This window comes from Python bivittatus, unplaced genomic scaffold (genome assembly GCF_059951505.1).
Source record: "Python bivittatus isolate LINGU-HERP-01145 unplaced genomic scaffold, Pbiv_v1 ctg000480_np1212, whole genome shotgun sequence".
Classification (NCBI taxonomy): Eukaryota; Metazoa; Chordata; class Lepidosauria; order Squamata; family Pythonidae; genus Python; species Python bivittatus.
The window spans coordinates 53,172,587-53,197,238 of NW_028277075.1; the positions used below are offsets into that span (position 1 = coordinate 53,172,587).

Here is a 24,652-nt window from a genome sequence, read left to right on the forward strand (position 1 = left end):
AAAAGGCAACAGGTAGAAAGCTAGAGTCTAGCCTGGTGAAAGACCAGCTGTGTTGTGGGTTCAATTTGGGAATGATGTCAGACTCAGGTAGCGTTTGAGAATTCCTGGGTCTTTTTATTACAAAATATTCACCAAATAAAGCTTTTAAACTTAAATCTGAAGTTCCAGCCTCATTTGTTCTTACACAATTTTCTACCCTGTGGTACATTTTATCTCCTTATAATTCTATTTTCTGCTTTCAGATTCTGTTAACACTATCTTATCCTGCAAATTATGTCATGTATTCTAATCGATCTTAGTTTTCCTTTAAGTCTTATTGTGTCTCTATTTGTTATTTTAAGAGTAAGCCTGCCCTGCTGCCAGCCACTTGTGTGTAGTCTGGCCCTGGGACCTATTTGAGGAGGGAGCATTGAGGGTCTTTCACAATCTCTTTCCTGGGGCTGTCACTCTAGGTCTTCTTGGAATGGCTGCCAGTACCATGAGGCCTTTTGCAGTGCAGCTGGTGTTCAAGGCTTTGGTACAACCTTCCTGGGCTGGGTATGCCAATGCTCTGGGCCTCTGCCTGCCAGGCCCTGGGGCTCAGTTTTGTGCCTGTGCTCTAGGCTGTTTGGAATAATTGCTAAAGCTGAGGGCTTGGTTCTCTGCCAGGGTCTGGATCTCCAGAGTAATTGCCAGTATTCTGGGATTTTTATTCTGCTACCACTAACAGTCTCCTGCTCACCTCCCTCCACAGCTGCTTTCCCTATCACCACCATTTTCCTGCTCTGACCACCATCTTTGAGACTTCAGCTCTCCATTTCTTCCATTTTCTTTCCAACTATTCTTGGTTCTTATTCTTCTCCCTCAATGCCACCATAACCAAGCCCCTAGGAGCCCCTAGTCTGGCTCATCCAGACTAAAAGGGCAAGGCCCTTATAGGTCAAGAGGGAAGGATAGGTGTCGGTATTTGGCCACCATGCAGCTTTCCTTCCACATGCTGCCTCCCAAGGAACCATCTTCCTTAAGCAGAAGCTTTGCAGAATCAGAACCTGACAAAATTAAGGCTGCAGAGCTTCAGTTGTACCTGGTGGGGAATATAGGGGACTAGTGTATTTAAGACCGTTCAGCATGTTTATGCCTTGCTGGAACAACTTTTGGTGATTTATTTATTTATATTTATTTATATATCAAATTTGTCACTGCCCATCTTATTAAAAAATGACTCTTACAGAGAAGCTAAAATCAGTTAAAAATACAATATAAAATAGTCCTGAATAAATGAGAAATAAATATAGTCCAAGAATCAATGTTAATTGGCAAATAGCTTGGGGAGTGTCATCAGGGTGCCAGCCACCCCCAGGATTGATTAAAATTCTTGTTGCCCCACGCAACCTGGCAGAGCCAGATCTTTAGTCCTTTCCAGAAAGCCAGGAGGGTAGGGGCTGCACCTCTGGAGGCAGAATATTCCAAATGGGTGATAGCCCATTCTTGGTGCTGAGAATCTATTACCTGTTCCCTTTGACTCCTTGATCCTCTGGACTTGACCACACCCTATGTCTCACCCCTTGGAATCCTCACAGTGGACTGCCAACTCAAATTCTGGGTCCTTATAATACCAGTGAAAGAGTGTGAACTGATTTATAGTTTTACCATTGGCATGGCTAGTAAGAGAATTGATTTACAGCAGTTCTGTTTAACTCCCTGCTAGCATCTCATTAGGCTGTGAAACATATTCCCTTTGTCTTTTCTGCAGGAGGTCATTTAACAGGTTGACCATAGCTGAGTTTGTTCCAAAATCAGGCTGGAAGCCAGACTGTGATAATAAGGTTCTTCCAAGAATGTTTTCAGTTTCAAAGGCAATACCTCTCAAGCACCTTGCCTATAAGTGGGTTTTTGTAATAGGGCTGTAGTTGGTGAAAGTTGGCTGTAGTTAGTGATCTTCTTCAGGAGTGGATGTACCACTACCAATTTCAACACTAGCAGCATGACAAAATCAAGGGCACATTCACCCTTCTCTGAATCCACTCAGTCATCTCCAGGTACTAACATGAGTAAACCACAATGGGACAGGGAGCATGTAACTGGGTAGACAGCTATAAGCATCTTGACATATCCTTAAGCCTTACAAACCGAAAGTAGTTCCATATAATTAGACCCAACTGTGCCAGATACCTCAGCATGAACTGTAGCATTCAAATAGCATTCAAGTTGGGTAATGAATGATTTTATCCTTGAAACATCTTACAAAGCTGTCATAGCAGGTTTTTAAGGACTCTATCTTGAGTTTGCTGGAGCAGATGACAATAGACCCTTGAGCATCCTAAAGCATTCTGATAGGCAATTACTTGAGGGTGCAATGGAGTAAGTAAGCCGTCTTTGTAACCTTCATGACCATACAAGAGACGTGATTGTGTGTACTAAAGCATTGTATTGTATGTCACCTTCCAAGTGGATCTTACACTCTCTTTGCTGTAGCTGTTTACTGTCAGGCCTAGCCCAAGGAACTCCTGGAGACCGTGCAGGTTCAATCAGCAAGGTTTATTAGCTAGCGCTTGATTACAGAATCTTCTCAGACTGACCAGTAGCTCCCAGGCACAAGTCTCTACTATCTTCTGGAATGTTTAGGGATGCGCCAGCTTTCTCCGCTTATCTCCAGAGCGTTGCTTATCTTTATCTCTTATCTTATGCTTTCTCCGCTTATCTCCAGAGCACCGTTTTCACCCCCTTTCCTCCATTCCAGTCCATCACATTTATTGGGCTACTTCATTGTCTGGAGCTCCCCAGAAAACAAGGAAAAAGTATGGCTCTACAGCACCAGAAATGGTACTTAAGATTCTGTCAATGGCCTGTTCTATTTTTCCATTACATGGGTCAACAAGGATATCAACAGAATCATGAGCTCCAGCTTCTGGCAAATCCTCCCAGGCAAATGCTATAGAGTGATAGAGGGAATGACACTATGAGACCACCCTCTCCAGATAGTGATCTGCCTGGGCCAATTGGATAATCTTAACACCCTTAACATGCAGCTGACCCAGTGTGAAGGAAAAGTTATGACTGGCCTAATGATAATTTGAAGCAGACTTAACAGCTATCATGGAGACCATGACATCGCAAGCCAGCTTAATACAGTAGTCTCAGCATGGATGATAAATTCATCCTAGAGTTCTATAACTCTGCATCAAAGACCAACTCAGCTTGTTCAGCCAAGGAGAATATCAGGCAGCCAATTAACATCCCCCATCTTGACCTAGGACCAGGTAAAGCCCTCTTAGCCACCCAAATTAGGAAAGACTTTCTGGTAAATGAGTTGATATTTCCTATGGACCACCAGGAATCCCTCCCTACAACCCCATTGCTGGGCTAAAGCTGCACTGAGAACACAGATGGGCAAAGCTATGTCAAGCCCACACTACCCAGGTTTCAGTAATACATGCCAGATCATCTTCTTCATTCACAATAAAGTCATCAATAAGTGAGGTCTAACTATGAACTTCATTTAGCAGCAACATCATCAGGGAATAAGAAATAGAAGCTAAATCCCTAGAAACCAGCTGATGACCCGTAGTAGTCTATGTTCTCTGGCCATTAGATATTTTTTATTCCCAGTCATTCTTCATTCCTAATCAGTGATCATCTAAAGTAGAATGCCACCACTGCCATCCCCAGGGAACATTTAATTTTCCACATTTACATAAAGAAAAAGGAATGGCAAGGGCAGAAAACCATATTCCAAGCTCATTTACCACAATTATGGAGTATGACATTCTGCAGCCTAATGCCTCCAATTCTGCTCTCTTCTAAGCCAGGATGACTTCAATACCTCCCCCAGCAGTTAGAAAATTCACCTGGAAGTATCCTCTCATGCTCCATAATCATTTTCAGGAGAAAGAAAGGGAAAACACCTATGGGAAAATACCTGCATTCAGACACATACTCCCACAAAGAGGCACAGCCTTCACAGTTTTCCCAAAGGGGCAGCCCTCTTTGGTGTTGTCCAAGTTAGCCTGTCCTTCATGCTGTTCTGCCAACCAGCAACTCCTGGCAAAGCCTCCACCTGCCCTAAGAGTCAGCCATGAGAGCTGTTTCCCACTACTGTAACCACCTCCTTTCTTGAAGGTTAGCCAAGGGCTGTAGAAGCAATGAGGGGATGCAGGGAGAGAACAACTAGAAGCTTCTGTCAAGAAGAAGCTTCACACCTGCCTTTCCAGCTTGGTGGTTAGTACAATTCCCATTGGCTGGCTTGTTGGCTAACTTCAAGAGGCTTGTCCTTCATGTTGTTCTGCCAGTGAAACAGCTGATGACAGGGCAGCAGCCACAAATGGCTGAAATGGCTGAGATTCTGTACTATCAGAGACGTAGAGCAAGCTGGAAGATCATTTCAGACTTTCAGTGGCTGCTACTCATATTCCAGAGAGAAGCAGGAGAATCTTAGACAGATGTATTTTAAAAAGACGGGTTCAAACCATACTACAAACAAAAAAGGGGATTCAACATTGCTTCAAGAGAAAACCCTAATGATAGCCTATCCACAATAGTATAATGATTGCAATGATTTCATATTAGCTTAGTCAGTGGAAGATGGATGGCAGGCTCCAGAGACTTGATGGACAGCTGTGACAGATTATGGTGAGAGCAGGTTGCTGAGTTAGATGGTCTTACGACTGTGGTGAAATAACATAAAGTCTCCTTTGATTCAAGGTCAGATCCTGGGGACTTCATGGGCACAATCATGCTGCCGTCTTGGCAGAATTATGGAAATGGTTTCCAGTGTGTTTTTTCGATTTCCCAGTCTAGCTTACAACTCTGGTACTTAGTCTCCCATTTCAGTACTAATCAGGCCTTCCTTAACTTCTGAGACCAAACAAGATCAGCCAGGTGTTTCATGTCCAACCTCCATGTTATTGTTATATTCATTGCATTCCTATTCTGCTGTAGGGCAGCATTCCTGGGGGAATGTCTCCTTTTATTTTATTTTCACAGCAACAACTCTAAAAACTAGTTGAGCTGAGGAGAATGATGGGCCCACATTTACCTGGTGAACTCCACTAATTAAGGGCATATCCATACTACACCCTTAAGCTGCTCCTATCCTTTGCAAGTTGTCATGCTAACTGGACTCTAAGCAGCTTAAGAAAATCCAGACTGAAACACTTTGGAAAGAGTTTACAGGGTGTGCCATCCAGACAGTAGACAGCCACATCTTCCAATTGGGCAATTCTCTGGCTGCTGTATCCTCCCATCTTTCTATTTCAGTAAATGCCAGTCACTTTCCTTCCTATGGGTAGGTCTAAATGGACATATATACTTGTGTGTACACACACTCCCACACACAAACATTTGTGCCTTAAAACCATTCTTGATTCCTGATGACTGCCAGGACAAGTCACTACAGTTTTCTTGGCAAGATTTCGGAAGTGGTTTGCCATTGCCTCCTTCCCAGGGCTGAAAGAGAGTGACTGGCCCAAGGTCACCCAGCTGTCTTTGTGCCTCAGGTGGGACTCAAACTCACAGTCTCCCAATTTCTAGCCTGGTGCCTTAACCCTACACTAAACTGTTGCTTATCTATTGTCGAGTATTAAATACTGGGAGCCAACAAGTGGTGTTAATTTTTCAATATGAGCAACTTTGGAATATACATATATAACAACTTTGGTCAGATGGACAGTATTAGGATCTAAATATACTAAAACTCTAATATCTCTGGAAACAATTCCATCAGTTAGAAAGCTATGGAATGTAATGTCTAATAAAAAAAGATTTGTCCCTTTTTCCCATGCCAAATTGACTTTATGGGGAAATCCAACTTTTGTTGTTGTTTAGTCGTTAAGTCGTGTCCGACTCTTCGTGACCCCATGAACCATATTGCGCCAGGCCTTCCTGTCCTTCACTGCCTCCCTGAGTTTGCTCAGTTTCATGCTCATTGCTTCAGTGATGCTATCTAACCATCTCATCCTCTGCCGTCCTCTTCTCCTTTTGCCTTCAATCTTTCCCAGCATCAGAGTCTTCTCCAAAGAGATCTCTCTTCGCATTAGGTGACCAAAATATCTGAGCTTGAGCTTCATTATCGATCCTTCCAATGAGCAATCAGGGTTGATTTCCTTTAAGATTGACTGGTTTGACCTCCTAGCAGTCCAGGGGACTCTCAAGAGTCTTCTCCAGCACCACAGTTCAAAGGCATCAATTCTTCGGCACTCGGCCTTTTTATGGTCCAGCTCTCACAGCCATACATTACTACTGGAAAAACCATAGCTTTGACTATGCGGATCTTTGTCGGCAAGGTGACGTCTCTGCTTTTTAATATGCTATCTAGGCTTGCCATAGCTTTCCTCCCAAGGAGCAAGCGTCTTTTAATTTCATGGCTGCAGTCTCCGTCTGCGGTGATCTTGGAGCCCAAATAAATGAAGTCTGTTACTGCTTCCATTTCTACCCCTTCTATTTGCCAGGAATTGATGGGTCCAGATGCCATGATCTTAGTTTTTTTAATGTTGAGTTTCAAGCCAGCTTTTGCACTCTCCTCTTTCACCCTCATCAAGAGGCTCTTTAGTTCTTCTTCACTTTCTGCCATTAGGGTGGTATCGTCCGCATATCTGAGGTTGTTGATGATTCTCCCTGCAATCTTAATTCCGGCTTGTGATTCTTCCAGCCTGGCATTTCTCATGATGTACTCTGCATATAGGTTAAATAAGCAGGGTGACAGTATACAGCCTTGTCGTACACCTTTCCCTATTTTGAACCAATCGGTTGTTCCATGACCGGTTCTAACTGTTGCTTCTTGGCCCGCATACAGATTTCTCAGGAGACAGGTAAGGTGGTCTGGTATTCCCATCTCTTTAAGAATTTGCCACAGTTTGTTGTGATCCACACAATCAAAGGCTTTTGCATAGTCAATGAAGCAGAAGTAGATATTTTTCTGGAACTCTCGTGCTTTCTCCATGATCCAGCGAATGTTGGCGATTTGATCTCTAGTTCCTCTGCCTCTTCGAAACCCAGCTTGTACATCCGGTAGTTCTCGGTTCATGTATTGCTGAAGCCTAGCTTGTAGGATTTTGAGCATAACCTTGCTAGCATGTGAAATGAGTGCAATTGTGCGATAGTTTGAGCATTCTTTGGCGTTGCCCTTCTTTGGAATTGGAACGTAAACTGACCTTTTCCAATCCCGTGGCCACTGTTGCGTTTTCCAAACTTGCTGGCATATTGAGTGCAGCACTTTAACACCATCATCTTTTAGTATTTTAAATAACTCAGCTGGAATACTGTCATCTCCACTAGCTTTGTTGTTAGCAATGCTTCCTAAGGCCCACTTGACTTCACTCTCTAGGATGTCTGGCTCAAGGTCAGTGATCACACCAGCGTGGACATCAGGGACATTAAGATCTTTCTTGTATAGTTCTTCTGTGTATTCTTGCCACCTCTTCTTAATCTCTTCTGCTTCTGTTAGGTCCCTGCCTTTTTTGTCCTTTATCATGCCCATCTTTGCACTAAACGTTCCTTTCATATCTCCAATTTTCTTGTAGAGATCTCTAGTCTTCCCCATTCTATTGTTTTCCTCGATTTCTTTGCATTGTTCATTTAAGAAGGCCTTCTTATCTCTCCTGGCTATTCTCTGGAAATCTGCATTCAGTTGCTTATATCTTTCCCTTTCACCCTTGCTTTTCGCATTCCTTCTTTCCACAGCTATTTGTAAAGCCTCATCAGACAGCCATTTTGCTTTCTTGCATTTCTTTTTCTTTGGGATGGTTTTAGTTGCTGCCTCCTGTACAATGTTACGGACCTCCGTCCATAGTTCTTCAGGCACTCTGTCTACCAAATCTAATCCTCTAAATCTATTCATCACCTTCACTGTGTACTCACAAGGAATATGATCTAAGTCATACCTGAGTGGTCTAGTGGTTTTCCCTACATTCTTCAATTTAAGCCTAAATTTTGCAGTAAGAAGCTCATGATCTGAGCCACAGTCAGCTCCTGGTCTTGTTTTTGCTGTCTGTATAGAGCTTCTCCATCTTTGGCTGCAAAGTATATAATCAATCTGGTTTCGGTATTGACCATCTGGTGATGTCCATGTGTAGAGTCGTCTCTTGTGTTGTTGGAAAAGAGTGTTTGCTATGACTAGCTTGTTCTCTTGACAGAACTCTATTAGCCTTTGCCCTGCTTCATTTTGTACTCCAAGGCCAAACTTGCCTGTTATTCCGATTACTCCTTGACTTCCTACTTTAGCATTCCAATCCCCTATGATGAAAAGGACATCTTTTTGGTGCTAGTTCTAGAAGGTGTTGTAGGTCTTCATAGAAGCGGTCAACTTCAGCTTCTTCAGCATCAGTGGTTGGGGCATAGACTTGGATGACTGTGATATTGAATGGTTTGCCTTGGATACGCACTGAGATCATTCTATCGTTTTTGAGGTTGTACCCCATTACTGCCTTTCCCACTCTCTTATTCACTATGAGTGCAACTCCATTTCTTCTAAGGGTTTCTTGCCCACAGTAGTAGATATAATGGTCACCCGAATTAAATTCACCCATTCCCGTCCATTTCAGTTCGCTGATTCCCAAGATGTCGACGTTCAATCTTGTCATCTCATGTTTGACCACATCCAGCTTGCCTTGGTTCATAGATCTTACATTCCAGGTACCTATACAATATTGTTCTTTACAGCATCGGACCTTCTTTTCGCTTCCAGATACATCCACAGCTGAACGTCCTTTCGGCTTTGGCCCAGCCGCTTCACTCTTTCTGGAGCTACTTGGAAATGCCCTCTGCTCTTCCCCAGTAGCATATTGGACACCTTCCGACCTGAGGGGCTCATCTTCCGGCATCATATCTTTTAGCCTTTTAACATTGTCCATGGGGTTTTCTTGGCAAGGATACTGGAGTGGGTTGCCATTTCCTTCTCCAGTGGACCACATTTTGTCAGAACTCTCTGTCATGACCTGTCTGTCTTGGGTGGCCCTGCACGGTATAGCTCATGGCTTCACTGAGTTACGCAAGCCCCTTCGCCACGACAAGGCAGTGATCCATGAAGGGGAATCCAACTTTAAAAATTGGGAAAAAGATGGTGATATGGAAAAATTGGATGGAAGCGGGGATCTTGACATTGGACCAACTGATAGATGATGAAGATGAATTTTTAATGTACTTTGTCTTAAGAGATAAATACCATCTATCAGATGTAACCCAGTGGCAATATTTACAACTACAACATTTGTTAACATTATTGTTTGGATCAGCAGCATTTTCAGCTTCTGAGACACCTGAGGTATTAGAACAACTTGTTAAATCCTTTAAAACTAAAAAACCTACTATTAGTTTTTACAGGTATTTGTTATCAATAAATCAATTTCATATGCAGATGTTAAAGGATGAGTAGAATAAAGAATTAGAGGTTTCTATATTGCCTAAACAATGGGAGAGTGTCAACTTCTGTAGCAAGAGTGTCAGTGGACCTTAAACTATGACTTATATAACAAAAAATAATATTTAGAATTTACTGAACTCTATTATGTCTGTATAGAAAAGGATTGTCAAAAACAGCATTTTCTTGGAGATGTAATAAGGACAATGCCTCTTTAAAACATATGTTTTTACAGTGTCCTATATTTACTAAGTTTTGGGAGAAAATAGTAGACTATATAAACATGATGGTGCAACAAAAGCTAAAAATTTCAGAGGATAATATTCTTTTGAACTATATACCTAGTACATGGAATTTGACATATGGAAAACGTAAATGGATTCTCCGTGCCCTTACTGTGGCCAAAAGACTGATATTGCAGCATTGGAAAGATACAAGTATGGCTCCATTTATTCAATGGATTGAAGACCTGATTGTGCTTGTCACTTATGAGCGGATTGCCTGTAGATGTAGACTTTGTATGGACAAGTATAATGAAATATGGGACTCGTTTATACAAAATACAGTGGGTTAAAAAAAAATAATGATAATCATATAAATCTATTAGAAATATATATGTACTTGAATAATATTTGTATGAGATAGGCATATGTAGAATTGAAATTGTTTATTATTATAATGATATATTAACACTTTTTTCTCTGTTGCATTTTTTTCACTTTTTTGTTAAACTACTTTTATTTTTTTTCTTTTTGTAATAAACAAATTTAAAAAAGAAATAAATTGGTGCTTGCTCTCTCTCTCTCTCTCTTTCCACACACATACACACATACATAATACATAAATAATTTAACACAATGCTAAATTAAATGTATATATACAAAGTTAGAGCCTCAAAGTACATATAAAGGCATAACAGCCAGCTTTAAAATAACTTTTCCTTTCTTTTTGCTCTGTTGGTTTCTAATGTCTTCTAGAGTGACTTTTTATCAGGACTATAGTGTTTCCGTAGTGTAGTGGTCATTATACTTGCCATGCAAATATAAGGTTACTGGTTTAAAACCTGGAAGAAATTAAAAAGAAATACTGTTTTTCTTTCCCTGAGGCACCTACATTTCTCTGGGCTCTTTTTTAAAATAATAAGCCCAGTAATACACTGTTTTTTTAATTCCTCCAGTTGCTTGAGTCTCCACTTTTAGACCTATATTTAAAAAATGAATAGGTAGATCAGTGAGTACTCCCTCCCTGGCAGTAAATCTTTATTTCACTGATTTGAAATGCCATGTTTAATACAATATCTTCTTTTATATTCTTTTTCTCTTTGTACTTCTCTCATTTTAATATCCCATAACACCCTCTTTGCATCCTACCTGTTGCCTGTTTTATCTGTTTCTCCATGCAATGTTCCTTGCCAAGTTCTCTTCATTTTCTGCTGTCTTGAGTTTGTCCTTTGTTCGTTTATTTATTAAATTTGTATGCCACCCGACTCGCAAAGACTCCGGGCAGCTCACAAGTAAATCCATACCTTAAATATGTGAAATAATAGGCAGGAGAGCATTTGCAAAATTGGGTGTTGCGTTCAGGTCATCAGCATTTATTTTGATTTAAATTAAATAAAGAAAAAGACCCCCTACAGCCATTCAAAGCATCTCACAAGGAGAATCCACAAGGGTGAACTATATTTTTGTGGCTGAGTGCCATATTCAATCGTGTGTAGTATGCTGAAAAGTTGTGTTCAAAGAGCTGGAAGGGCCTGGGGAAAAAATAGGTGGAACTGAAACTAAAAAAGGCTGGGCATAAATATTTAATAAATGAAAAGCATCGACAAAAAGTAGTAGCCAGCCAGATGCTTCCAAGAAATAGTAAGAAAGCCTTAGCAGCAGGCAGACCGCACATTCTGTCTGTCTATCTATTTATCTATCTTTATACCACCCCTGAGATGGAAGTACGTGTGTGTACATATATATGCATACTCTTACACACACACACACACACACACACACACACACACTATTAACTGAAGGCAAATCATTCCAGACCAGCTATTTTAAATGCATGTATCTATTCAACTCATTTTGTCATCAAGCAGAATCAAAGAAAAGATGCCATTTAAAACATAAACAGACCTGTTTCATATTATATAAAATTAATGCCCAAGCCTTAAACATATACTTGATGTTTTTCTTTTATCAATGTTTCCCCTTTGTCCTCATTCTAATCTGCACTGCATTTTTCTTATGTCCAGCTTTTTTTCTTTCTTTCTTTCTTTCTTTTTTTTTGTGGAGTTCTTGGTGTTGTCTGAGCTTGTTTGCTTGCAGATGTTTCATCACCTGACTAGGTAACATCATCCATGTTAGTGAGCCTGGGGTTGGTTTGCTCCCCGTTTACACATAATAGCTTGCCCTGCCAGTGTTGGTGGGGGTGTGGTTTTCTCCTTGGTAGGTCCTTGACTGGGGTATTGTTTTCTGCTTGATTGTTTGTCTGGTGTTAATCCCTGCTTATCTGAGTGTTGGCTGCTGGAGAGGATGTGTTCTGATCCTTTTGCTTACTTCTTAGCTTTTTTATTGTCCCTTTTGAATTTATCTCTACGTGTCTATTGATGGCTGATGGGCTGAATGCCAAGCTTCCAGGAATTCCAGGAATTCCCAGGACTCTTTTTTTTTTTTTGGCTGAGGCCAATGAGGAGGGAGCTTTTGGGATCACACAAAAGCCTCTGGCTCCCCAGATTGCAGTTTTCAGCACTCCCCACTAGCCTGGCCAGTGCCCGGAGTGGAGCTTAGCGCCATATATAGAGTAATGTCAACCCAGACTATTAGAATCACAGCGGCAACTGCCTTTTATCCTAACACTCTTTTTGGAACTCTCTGGAGCCTGCAAGTGCTGAAACCGATGGTACTGTTTCCTAGCAAAACTCTGGAAAGGAACAGAAAATCCTGGCTTTGTCCACCTGAATGATACTACCTTATCCACTCTGCTTCATTCTCCCCCTGCCTGCCCCACTGCAGCCTTCATTCCCCTTAAATGTTCTGTGTGTCACTGGGAAACAAAAGGTTGCCCACCTTCACACTGGAATAATCATAGGTGGTGAAGTAAGAGAGGGAGTGTTCCCCACTGCTCTTTAGTAATTGACAAGAGCTTCTTAATGGTTGCATGGCAGAAGTGCTTCAGCAAGTAAATATTTTCCAACTAGTTTCAACTTGCTACTTAATAATGTGTCCGTTCTCAGTAGGTGGCAGCTTCCAACTGACTTTAGCTGATTTCAAAATAAGTTATGCGGGGTTGGACCTGGTTAGTCCTTAGATGGAAGACCACCAAGAAGAAATCCCAGAGGTATGTAAACTAGACTAAGTTGAAAATACATCCTGGAAGAAGACCGTGGCAAGCCACTTGCAAACTGCTGCCTAGAAAACTACATGGATGTGTCCTTGTGGTTTCCTAGACTCAAACTGGACTCCATGGAATGCTACTTTTAAGATTTTGGCCCACGAAGTAAGCTCTGCTACAAAGAAATTACAACCCTAGAATATGATTGCCTATTTAATTATTGCACTTAGTTGACTCTCCTCATCCAGTCTTAGTCTCTTTCTGGTACCTCAAGCTATTAATGTAGTATTCCAGTATTCAAAGAAGTCCTCTAGAAAAATAGGTGGTCATTTGTGCCAACCCTGTGGGAGATCGGAGCAACTGTAATCCCCTTTCATCCTTAAGATTCAATAATATACTACTGGACAGACGAATAGAGGATAGCATTAACTGTAGATAATTTTTTTTTCTAAAATGACGTGCAAACAATAAACATTTGGAGGGAAAGAGCCTTTTAACAATTTACCTTGAGCGGCAGCGAAGACTGATATTCCAGTTCACCATCAGAGGATGATGAACAGTAGTCAATTGCTGCTTGTTTCCTGGCAGGTAGACAGTCAGATCCTGAAAGAGGAACAAAAGGCTCAGTGATGCAACCTTTACTCTTTTCCCAAACTTTGAATGGATCCGGCTGCAACCGCTTATGCTGCACCTGCCTGTAGCTTCTCAAGGCTATACCCAACAACAATTTGTAAAACTGACTGATTATATTAATTAAGTTTTGGCTACCGTTCAAGGCCTTCACTGTTTGGCAATCCTGTGGTCATCCCCGCAATTCAAACATATCACATTTTATGTGCAAACAATGGCTCTCCCTACATTAAAAATTAGATCTGTTATTAAAATGCATATCTCAAGTTAGCCACATTATCTAGTGATTGTCCAGGACTCACCATGTGGCATAATTGAATGCACCAAGACTGAGCCAGCTCTTAAACAAATTACTCTTATGTGGCTTGTAGCATCTGGCACCCATTTTTCTTCTGTGACATCTGCTCAATGTAAAATAGCTGGCGTCAGAATGTCTGGTCATATTTTTAAAGAAGTCACAAATATAATCAGAAGCAAATGGACTTCTTGATGGAGGCTTTATCATTCAGCCTCCTGCAGCATAAATATTTCATTAATGAGATCTAAATAAATGTCACTTGTATTTTCACTCTCTCAAGATTATCACAGCAGGCATTAAATAGTAGATGCTGTTTATAAACGTGCACATTGCAACAACACAAAAATCCTCCCAATGGGAATGGAAGGAGGATGTCTGGGAATAACTTGCATTCCAAGTTGATTTCATTGTTATGCCCTAACTCTGCTTGTTACCTGGCTCATCAACATGATGTCTTAACAGGGACTAAACCTGTCCTCCTAACAATTTACTTGTGTAATTCATATCTCCCTCCTCTTGATAAACTAAACAACAGAAGCGCAAGGAACATCTGCTGCACTTAATTTGCCGCAAGATTAATGATTAACACCTGGATTCACTATGTTCAGGGCATGAGTGACAAGGACACATTGTTTAAGGTGATTGAGGGCTTCTTGCTTAATATCAGACAAGTAACTGTGAATTTGCTATAACTGATGGCAGAAATGCATTTTGTGCAAGCATGCAGAGATGTTGTTTTGCATTCGGGGGAGAAAATATTATTTTGGGAGGGCCTAGCCACACAATGGAAGGTTGTGATCCAGGAAGGTTATTTTTATATGTGCTACCCTCAACAGCTCATCCTGCTAGAGTGCATTTTAAGCCGAAGAGGGCATAAAAGAGCAGTACCTACCATTAAGGCCAGGAGCTATAGATAGAGAAAATGTCCTGATAGTTCACAAAGTGACAGAAAAACACATTAGAAAACAACTGAAATGGAGAATAAAGCCCCATATTACGGGCTGGTGTTAAATATGACTCTGAATCTGAAACCTTTGAGGATGACAGAATCATCCAAATAGTAGTGGAATATATTTTGTATTCCTACAGCTTACAGCATGCTAAAATGTGCAAGGAATACCAGGGAACCTCTGAGAAAAGACATTCCTTGTAACAATGCTATATTGGAAATGAATTCAAGTAAATTTCATGAAAGAATTCCATGAAATCCACCTGAAAGCTAAGTCAAAGTTCATAAACTATTTTCAGTTAAGATAAATTAGGGTTAATCTGCATCTAAAGAGAGAAGCTTCAGAGCAAAGGCCAAAATGAGAATGCAGCTAGTGTCTTTTTGTGTGTAGATTCAAAATTGGTCTGATGGAATAGTCAAGTCTTTGTAATACTTGGCATTCTTGCATAACTTCAAGCAATGCTGGAATACTGGGTTAGGAGTTAGAGTTAGGGTACAGTAGGAGTTCCTACTGTAGCTAAAGTCCTATCACATCATGCTACATTCACTGCTGAGCATAAAAATAGGAAAGGTCCCCTCAAACTATCTATACAGTGAATGAGTAGCCCCTCTTCCTCACACAGACAATTGATTCTTGCCCAACCTAGTAAGTTCGTTAGGTTACTAGATACATATGTACATGACAGTCCAGCTAAATAGTTAAGGAATGCAAGAATTTAATTCCTTTGCCATCTTCAGAACTGAAAGAGAGCAATCTGAACCTTCCCTGTAGATGTTCTACTAGACCAAGATTGTTAGGAATCCTTGATGTCTCCCATTTTTCTATATTATTCTGCATTATTTTGTATTATTCTGCATTTTTTTATCACTCTCATTCAATTTCATAGAAAAGAAACTGCTTTCAGAAAAATATAAAAGAGGAGAAAACCATCTGGAAATCTTTCATTATTTGTGTGTGGAGTTCTTGCATTTAATTTAAATGTGATGTAGCCAATTGATTTCCTGATTTTCAGCATACAGTTTTGGAGGGTAAGCCATGCTAGATCTCTACATGTAAGATTACCACTCTTCATTATTTTCATGATATAAAATCACCTCTCTATTGGCCTAACTTGCCACATTTCAATTAAATCTCAAGGGAAGACATCAAAGCAGGACTGTCTTCTATGAAGCCTTTTTAATCTAGGAGACGAGCAGCCAAGAAGTTTGCAGAATGCTGGGCAGATATGAAACAAGCAATCATAACCCAACCCTCTGCTCACTTGATGAAATAAAGGAAGTTCAAGAACACCACCAAAAGAAATTCTAAAGAAAATTCTAAAGTATCCTGAAAATGACCTAAAAAACCAAAATCTCTTTCACAGGGAAAATTGGAGGACAGATCCCAATACGGTAGCAAAATATATGCTTCGATAGGATAACATGTTATCCTTAATTTAAAATACTTTTAAATAGCATGCTTACCCAAATATTCTCCTTTGGAAGAATTACTTAGTACTTCATCAACATCAATGATGGTAGCCGGAGGGACAGCTGGCATTAACAAAGGGCTTTCAACGTTGTCATCTTCTTTATTCCTCAAATTACTGAACAGATTCCACACATTGTTCCTTTGAACTGGACCATCTAAGATGGCATCATCACTTTTCTTTTTATGCCTTAAAGATGAATATAGCATGTTCTTTTGATTACAAGCATGCCAATCATCAGTGGATGACTTCCGGCTATTTTCTTTAAGGGTAAATCTTTCTAAAAGCATGGGAACATCAATTTCATTAGAGTAAGAAGGTTCAGATTGGTGAGTACTGCTGGATGAGCACATATGCACATTGTATTCTGGAGAATATGAGCTTTTATCATCATACAGACAACCTTCAATTGGACTCCTGGAAAAATTAGAGATATCTGAACTCCCAGGTCCAAAGCCCTGTTCTTTAGTACTCAACACAAAGAAATCCTGCATTTCTGCATTGGAGTCTTCCTGATCCTTAGTATTTTCCAAATTCTCAGGATGAACCAGGCTATGAGGGAAATTGAAGGAGGCGTTTTCCAGAGGAAGTTTGGTATGTGCGTCCTGGCTTTTTTTCAAACCTTCTGAAGGAGAAGTAAGGATGGATTTTTTAATGGCATTGGCCATTACCTTCAGTGACCATTTAGGCTGAGCAGCCATGCATTTCTTTGGACATTTATCAACGTATTTTGGATGTTTGTGCTCAGGAACCAAAACTGGCAAATGGTTATCCAAGAATTTAGGAGACCTATCATAACTAAGTTGCTTTGGAATGTGCTCATCTCCAGTAAAATAAGCGTTCTTTGGCCCTGGAATTCCTTGGCCTTGATCTGCAATTCTTGCCCCATCTAGCTGAGAATTGTTCAGAGCAAGGGCTCTGGCCTGCCGCTCCATTGAAAGAGTTAACTTCCTCATTATTTTACTTTTAGCTTTGTTTAAGTGTCTGTTTTGCTGTTCTTTGGCAGGCACCAAAGCAGTTTTATCTCCTTCATCAAGGTTTACAGAGGATGTATCTGAGTTTTTTGTAAACAATCTTGAAGTCAGTTGCTGACTATTTACTGCCTCATTTCCTTCATATTGCTCATCAGCACCACAGTGGTTGGCTCCAGGTTTAAGGGGACTGGGAACTGAAGTCCAGTCAGCATGAGAAAGGGATTCACCATGTGCCACTGGATAACTATCTGCGCAACAGGAATGAGGAATATAGAAAGGGATTTTTCCAGATACATCTGTGGCTTTTTCTTTGAATTGAAATTCTGGGCTATGAGGTTGCAAATGTGCTCTCATTTCTGGAATTTTGTTGGGAGACGTCAGCTGTAAGGAATGCATAAAATGGTTATTTTTAGAGGAAAAATGTAGCTCATCAGCCATGCTTCTATTTGGGGAGGATTTTGAAATAAATCAGTTCTAAAAATGCACGTATAAATGTCAAGACAAAAGAGGGAGCCAGAAAGCCATTCCAATAAAAACAGAAAAAGAACACTGTTGATGGTGATTTTAGCCAAGGGCCTCTGAGCGCAATAAAAATATTTGTGGAGTTATAATTGTGGGAGTCTATTTGCAACAGGCTGTACCACAGCTAGATAATATGCAGCCCTCCTGATTCTGTCTTCCAACCATTCCTCATTATTAAGAGATGCTTATTCCTCAACTGCATGGCTCAAGAAACACACAGCTTGTCTGAACTAAAAGCTGAACTACATTGGATGGATTCATGCATGGATGGATGGATGAACGGACCTTAGCAATTTACTACTGAGCTTAGCTGCAAAGGTCTGAAACAAGAATTTCCAGCCAAACTGAAGTAGGACCAAGAGTTGTGAATTATGCAGGGTGGTTGAATGATCAAAAGCATCTCTTTGACCCTCACTGGACTGGACTAGTGGCCACCTTGATGCATTTTAGCCCACAACTTTCAGTTTTTATAAATTGATTAAAAGCCTTAATCCCTTTAACTTGAACTCAAAAACTCTCTCCTGGACACAGAGGGAATCTTTTTTGAACTTTGGAAACATATGATCCACTAGAGGAAACCCTGCCGTGAAATGGAGGAGAGAGCAATCTTCATCAACTCCCTCACCAGTTTCTTCCAAAATCTGCTCTGGAAGATTGGGGACTATGTCCCCTTTCTTAGCAGGATCCCTAAATTATACAGCTCTCCAAATATAACTATGCCAGAAAAGAGATTGCATGGATAGTTTCCCTGCACCTATAAAAATGTACAGCAAGTTAGAGATATATTGGCAGAAGAACATTGTTCTGTGCAACTCTGCCTTTTCAGTTCTGGACTAGGCACTCATATGAACTCCCATAATCTGAAGCAGTCCTCAGACAGTGTTACCTGAAGCCTGTGTAGCCATTGTCAGCTTCTATCACATCTCATCCCACTGGGCCCTAACTGTAGCAGGTGCAGGAAAAGGTATTATAACACAGAGCTCTTTTCTTTGCAGGCTCTATTGAGGGAGGTCAGTGAAACTTGGAATGTGATAAACAATGAATGTTCCTATATCTACTTTAATAAATGGCCACAGAGAAACATAAGGAACGCTGTTTTCTGCATGAGAATGTTTTGTAAGACAAGCACTATAGAAATATTTAAAGAATTAAAATTATAATTAGAGAAGGGACACCAACTGGCAGTGGCCCCACTTTTAAAGTCAAGTATTTCTCCTCATAAAAGAGTTTATATTTATGTCCTTTTATATGTACAGCCCATGTTAATTATGTTCTCTCAGTTCTAATATTACATGTGTTATTGTATTATTGAGACAGGATATATGTTTTCTTATGAACTGAAAAATACTGTAGGGGACATCTTTTATTCACCTTTTTTTGGTGATTATTCTTTCTACAGTATATTGGTTTTGCTTGATCCTCTTTACTGGGCCAATAAAGGTATTATACAAATTATTAAACAACTACCAGGAACTCCAAGTGCATTATTTGGTATTATTACATGGAAAGGCATAGTTCCATTTCCATGTAACAACATGCAAATGTTCTATCTGAATTTTTGTTAATATTTGATTTTATCAGTGATGAAAGAAAATGGTTTTTAAATAGACACTAGAGCTTGGCTTGTTAAACATGGTACAGTTGGCAAAGTCAGAGGGCTATTAACAGTGTCCAGAATTTTCCAAAGGTTGTTCTTAGAAAAATCATCAGACAATATAATGATGCCTTTCCTGGAGTTGAGACATGGAGAAAAGCAAAGTCATCCTATGTTTGTGTACATTTTCACTGCCTGCCCACCCTGGGTGCATCCATCTGAGTGAAAACAAAACAGAACAAAAGCAGGTTGGCTACCCTGCTGTTTTGTAAGATAAGCTAGGCTAACACACTTCACAAACCTTGTTGGAAAGATGCCAAGGTGAAGTGCAGATCTTTTTGCTTTTGGGGGGAAGAATCCAACAACTGGTGTGGCAAATATGTGAAGGAGAACAGGGGTGGCCCAGGAAGAGTTGAAGAAGAGGGTGCTAATGCCCAAGGACCACTGGGAAGATAGGCTGGAAAGGATTGTCAGGGGGCTGGAGAAGGAGAAAGGGAAAGAAAGGTAGGGCTGGAAAGGCAGAGAGAGAGAGAGAGAGAGAGAGAGATCTGGGAGAAAGCAGCTGAGAGAGTATCTGTTGGAGAAATAATGGGAAGTGTAGCAGTGGATGGATGGGGAGGGAGAGAAAGCTATGCACGTGGCAAGGGTGTCCACCAGGGTACAGTAAAAAAAAACAAAACACCTAAAGATGGCAGCCATACTGGTGCAATAAAAGGTCTGCCCATTTTTTATGTGCATCAATGCTGTTACAGCTGCCATCTTTATTTTTTTGACCGTACCCTGTGGACACCCCTGGCATGGGGCAAGGGAGCACAATGAGCAGAACTTAACCATCTGCCAGGCTGTGGTTATCTGGCATAGAAGTAAGCAAGTGAACAGGAAAAGCCAACAGTGAGGTTCTACAGGGGAACTCAAAGGATATTTATTTTTAAAAAATCTTCTGCCTAAATGAAGTCCACACTTTGCTAACTTGAGAACTTGAAATGGGAACAAGAAAACTCTTCTACCACTAGAATCTTAAAAAAAAACAAGCATTAGGACAGATGGACAAGAGTCTGCAATTATGACCTGCCATACTTGTGCTATGTTTGTATTCCTGCCTGAAAATAACCTGGCACGTATCTGTAGCAAGCATAGACTCGTAATTGCCTTGAAGAAAAAGCCCCAAGGCTGAAGCATAGCCGTACTTCAGCTGATGAGAGAGGATGAAGATGTATCGGATACAGAAAAGGAGGCACTAACAGGAGCTGAGAATGGAAGCAACTCTTCAGAAGAAAACTGAACAAGGAAGCAAGCATAATGAAAAAGAATTACTATGGTTTCATCCTCACATCCTGTTCCTCATGGTATGAAAAATGCCCTGATAATGATCTTTGTAAGTCATGTCACTGGAAACATTGCCTTTGTGTCATCCTCAGCCCACCATAGAGGCAGCTTACACTTGTTTTTAGCTGTCCTGCTTTGGCACATGCACACACACACGCCTGTCACCTATCATTTGGGTTGGTAGAATAAGCGGAGAGAGCTATTTTTAAACACAGCCTTGTGCTCTCTCACAGAACTGTGTTTAAAAACAGGACCTGTTCCACAGGGTGGGTGGTAGCAGTGCAGAATATCTACTATGGAGGATGCTCCTGGGAAGCGCCCACCTGTCCTGCAGATCAGATACTGCAGCTCATCCATTGGTTCCTGATAAAGCAAGAGAACATCTCCTCTCCTATTTTACTGACTCTGCAGATCATCCACTCTGGGATGGATGGGTGGTACCTAATAAAGCAAGAGGGCATTGACTACAGAATCAGTTCCTCTACCATGCATTTGTTGATCATATATTGGGAGCAGGTTTTGACAGATGGTTACAACCCTGGCTTTAGCTGTCTGTCAAAACCTGCTTCTTCCCTTAGGGACAGTGATGGTTGGTTATCTTTCCTACTGGCTGGTAACACCAGGAGAATCCACCAAACACATTCATTAAGTTATCCCGCATTAAATTTCTGAGGTTTTTCTCATTGCTGAGAGTAGCACAAAGGGTGCCAGCCTTTTTTCCTTCTGCCTCATAAATCGGAGGACAGCATAGATTCAGGGACGTTGAACTGAATCCTGCATTATGCAGGGACTTGGACTTGATAATCTCTTAGGTCCCTTCCAACTCTATGATTCTACAATTCATATTAAGGTGCTTGGAGGGAAGCATATTAACATTAAGAATAGCCCATCTGGCAGGGATGGGGAAGGGATGGAGAGAGGGGGTTGAGGAGATATTCTGCTTCCCTGGAACCCAAAACAGTGTTCAGGCTCTTGCAGGTTAATAGGCTTTAAGCTTCAAGAAGAGACAGGATCCCTGAAGGCCAAGGGTAAGCAGTTGCACCCTTCCAGAAATTAACAGAAGAGCTGTAGTAGTTAATTACTCACTCTACAAGCAATTAAAACAAATGCATACTGGGTGGATTGACTGACTTATGAAGTAGCCTGTTTGCCAACAGCAAAGATCAGGGATGCAACAGAACCACTCTCAAGGCTTGTCAGCTCCACTGAAATGATTCTTTTCTGCTAATCCATGTAGGACAAATGTTACTGCAAAAAACAGCCATTTTCCCTCTCAAATATCTTATCTCAAGGGCACTGATGCCCTTAGTTGGGCAGGGCCAATGTTGCAAGAGAGACTGAAGTCTTCTGAACTGCAATTCTGTCTCATTGTGTCTTAAATGGATTGTCCACTTAAATGTTAAAACAAATGTTAAAATTGCGTGTTAACAAAAATGATACAGCAGGTCCAAAAAAAGTGTGCTGCCCACCCTTGGTCACCCACCTCTGTCTTGAAGCAACTCTCCTCGACCTCTTGTGGAAGGCTGGCAGAAGCTTCTTTTGAAAATGGTCCATTTCTCTTGTTATACAATAGAGGAAAATCTACAAAAGAAGTTGTTCAGTTAAAACGTTTGTGAACATTTCTATTGGGTATGTTTAGCCTAAGGAAGAGAAAGCTAACAGGACCCATGATAGCAGTTTTCCAAGACTTGAAGAGCTGTCAACGGGAAGAGGATATGGATTTATTCTTCAGAGCTCCTGAGTGTAGGATAAAAACAGATGGAAGCTTTACAGAGGGAGATCCCAAATCAAAATATTGTGAGGAGGAATCGCCTAAATGTGAGAACTATTAAGCAGTGGAACAGTCATGGCTACTCCATCACTGGAGGTTTTAAGCAAAGATTAGACAGCCATTTGTCCCAGAAGGTATGAGTATTCCTGCCCTGGGCAAGGGGTTGGACCAGAAGACCTCCGATGATTCTATGGTTATGTCCTCAGCTTACCTCTCTCATTGATCTGAAATCTGTAGCATAGTCCATATTGCCTATGCATATTGCCTTTTAGGAGGCACGAATATTTTAGAAAAACTCACTCTCTGAGAGGAAAAAAACTCAGAGTTTGTGTTTCCCTGTACCTGTTTCTTTAAAATTCAGTGACTAGTATAATTGAATTCTGCGGTTACAGCTCTGACATGATGTCATATTCAGAGCATCCAGCAACAGTCTAATCATTGGGCGAGATTATTCTCCCTTATTGTAAATCTACAGCAGCCTGTCATCTCGGCATTTATCCTGCTTCCTTTAACCCCGCCTTCAGAATTGTGGAGCAGAATCTTCACTGCTGGGCTGCTTCCCACCAACCTTCAGATTTCTTCACAATGGAATTCAAGGCCAGGCAGCTCTTCTCTTTATTGACTGAATGGCTCAGCTCAGCTCCTGGTGGTGCCAATTAAGCTCAGCGGGGGACACAAGCAGCAGCTGTCAAAGACTTGTCGCCCCCCCCCCACGCACTAGTAATGGTGGAAATGTTTTGTTCTCAGCAACATGGGAAGCAACGAATCCTTCACCCTTTCAATAGGAATTCTTGGCTCACGTACCGTAGTGAGTTTTTTGCCAGTGGAATAGTAAATGCAACAAATATTTGTCCAGATTTGGATGAATTCAACACTCATATTGCCTTTTGAAGCAAGTGACATCATTTCAGCTGATGCCTGTCTCTTTAACAAATAAGATATGTTGACCAGATCCTGCAGAGTTCCTCCAAATTATCTATCCACTCCTTTGTCCCTTTTTTTTCTTGTGGTATATTCCAAGAATATCCTCAGGTTCCATATTCCCAGTGTGCATTTAATATATTGAATACACATTGGGAAAAGTCCAAAGAAAATGGGGCTAAACTTGAGGAATATTGATCTATCCATACACCCCAGTGCAAACTAGTGTGTAACAGTAGGTTGTGGACCACTGATTCCATTTCCAGATGTCTCCTGCCATCTCCACCCATGAAAACCACTTCGTATATGCGACATACCTAAATCTGAAATCTTTAAAGGTACAATTTTCATCTTTTTCTGAGCTGAGGGCCAACGATTAGCATGTTGAGAGCCATATTACAAAAAAATCAAGATAAAGAAACAGGTAAAACCAGGATAAAACCAAATTTAGTTACCTGTAAATTTAATTTAAATTTAACTAAATGTAAATACAGTCAATAAGCCATGTATTTAATAATTTGCTTCTGTCTTGTGGGCTTTGGGGACAGTCTCCAAGTTTTTAGTTCACACTGATTTAAAGGAAAGTTATCCAAACCAAATTTAAGTTTATTCTCAAGTGACAATAATAAGACTGTACTTCTAAAAATGAAGTAGAATAGCATTTAAACATTAAAATGATGTAGTCTGAAATACTAAAAGATAAAATACAGTTGTTGAATTGGGCAGAATACTTTCATCATAGGTAATAATTCATTCCAGTAAGTAGATTAGCTTGAACATGTTAACATTCACTGTCTTCTTCCAACAAGCTTTTAGCTCCCTCTGGAGACTCCTCATCAAACACACAGGGGAAATTTTTTAAAAATACAAAATGACAGCAGAATTAATAAGCAGCATTTTGAACACACATTTAATTGAGAAGCACAAATTAAAAATGAGGTGGTGCTAGTTTTGCCACCTGCCTCTCTCTCCTTTGAAAAAGCATGTAAGATTTTTGCAAATTGTTGGTTCGTTAGCTGGTATGCTAATAGACAGCTAGGCAAACCTGGCTTTTTATATCTAACTATAATATGTAAATCAAAGGCATTGTTAATCATTATTTGTGGAACTGCCTTAGAGTGAGCACCATGAATTCAGGGATATTGGGCATCTCAGAACATTCTGTTTGATGTCAAAAGCAGGGCTAGCCTGACAGTGAGGCAGTGGCCTCCGATGGCAGATGCTTGTTGGAGGGGCATGAAGCAGGGGCTGTGTCCTGCCTTCTCCTCCTGAATTCCCTGATGTTCCCCTATGTAGTCATTCTGTGGTGAGATGGGTAGTGACAAATTTGAAATAGAAATGAAATAAATAAAAATAAATGTAGGAGGAAGGTGCTGGGAATACATCACAAGATATCCTAGACTGCCTAATCTAGCTTGCTTTTCAGAAACGGGTAGATACTCCCCGCCTTGCCAGCATCAAAGATCCAAGTATCAGTTCAGAAGCTTCAATACCAGTGTTTCTCAACCTTGGCAACTTGAAGATGTGTGGACTTCAGCTCCCA

General features: G+C 40.7%; 1 protein-coding gene across 1 annotated transcript in view; it reads right to left on the bottom strand.

The window, feature by feature from the left end:
• LOC103059454 (F-actin-monooxygenase MICAL2-like) overlaps positions 1-24,652 on the bottom strand; it is a 43,334-nt gene that overhangs the window by 13,538 nt on the left and 5,144 nt on the right. Inside the window, exons 5-7 of the mRNA XM_088145924.1 lie at positions 21,901-21,998; positions 15,997-17,356; positions 13,161-13,258 (exon numbers count right to left, since the gene is read on the bottom strand). Of these exons, the coding sequence (XP_088002050.1) occupies positions 13,161-13,258; positions 15,997-17,356; positions 21,901-21,998 (1,556 nt within the window). The remainder of the gene's footprint in view (positions 1-13,160; positions 13,259-15,996; positions 17,357-21,900; positions 21,999-24,652) is intronic.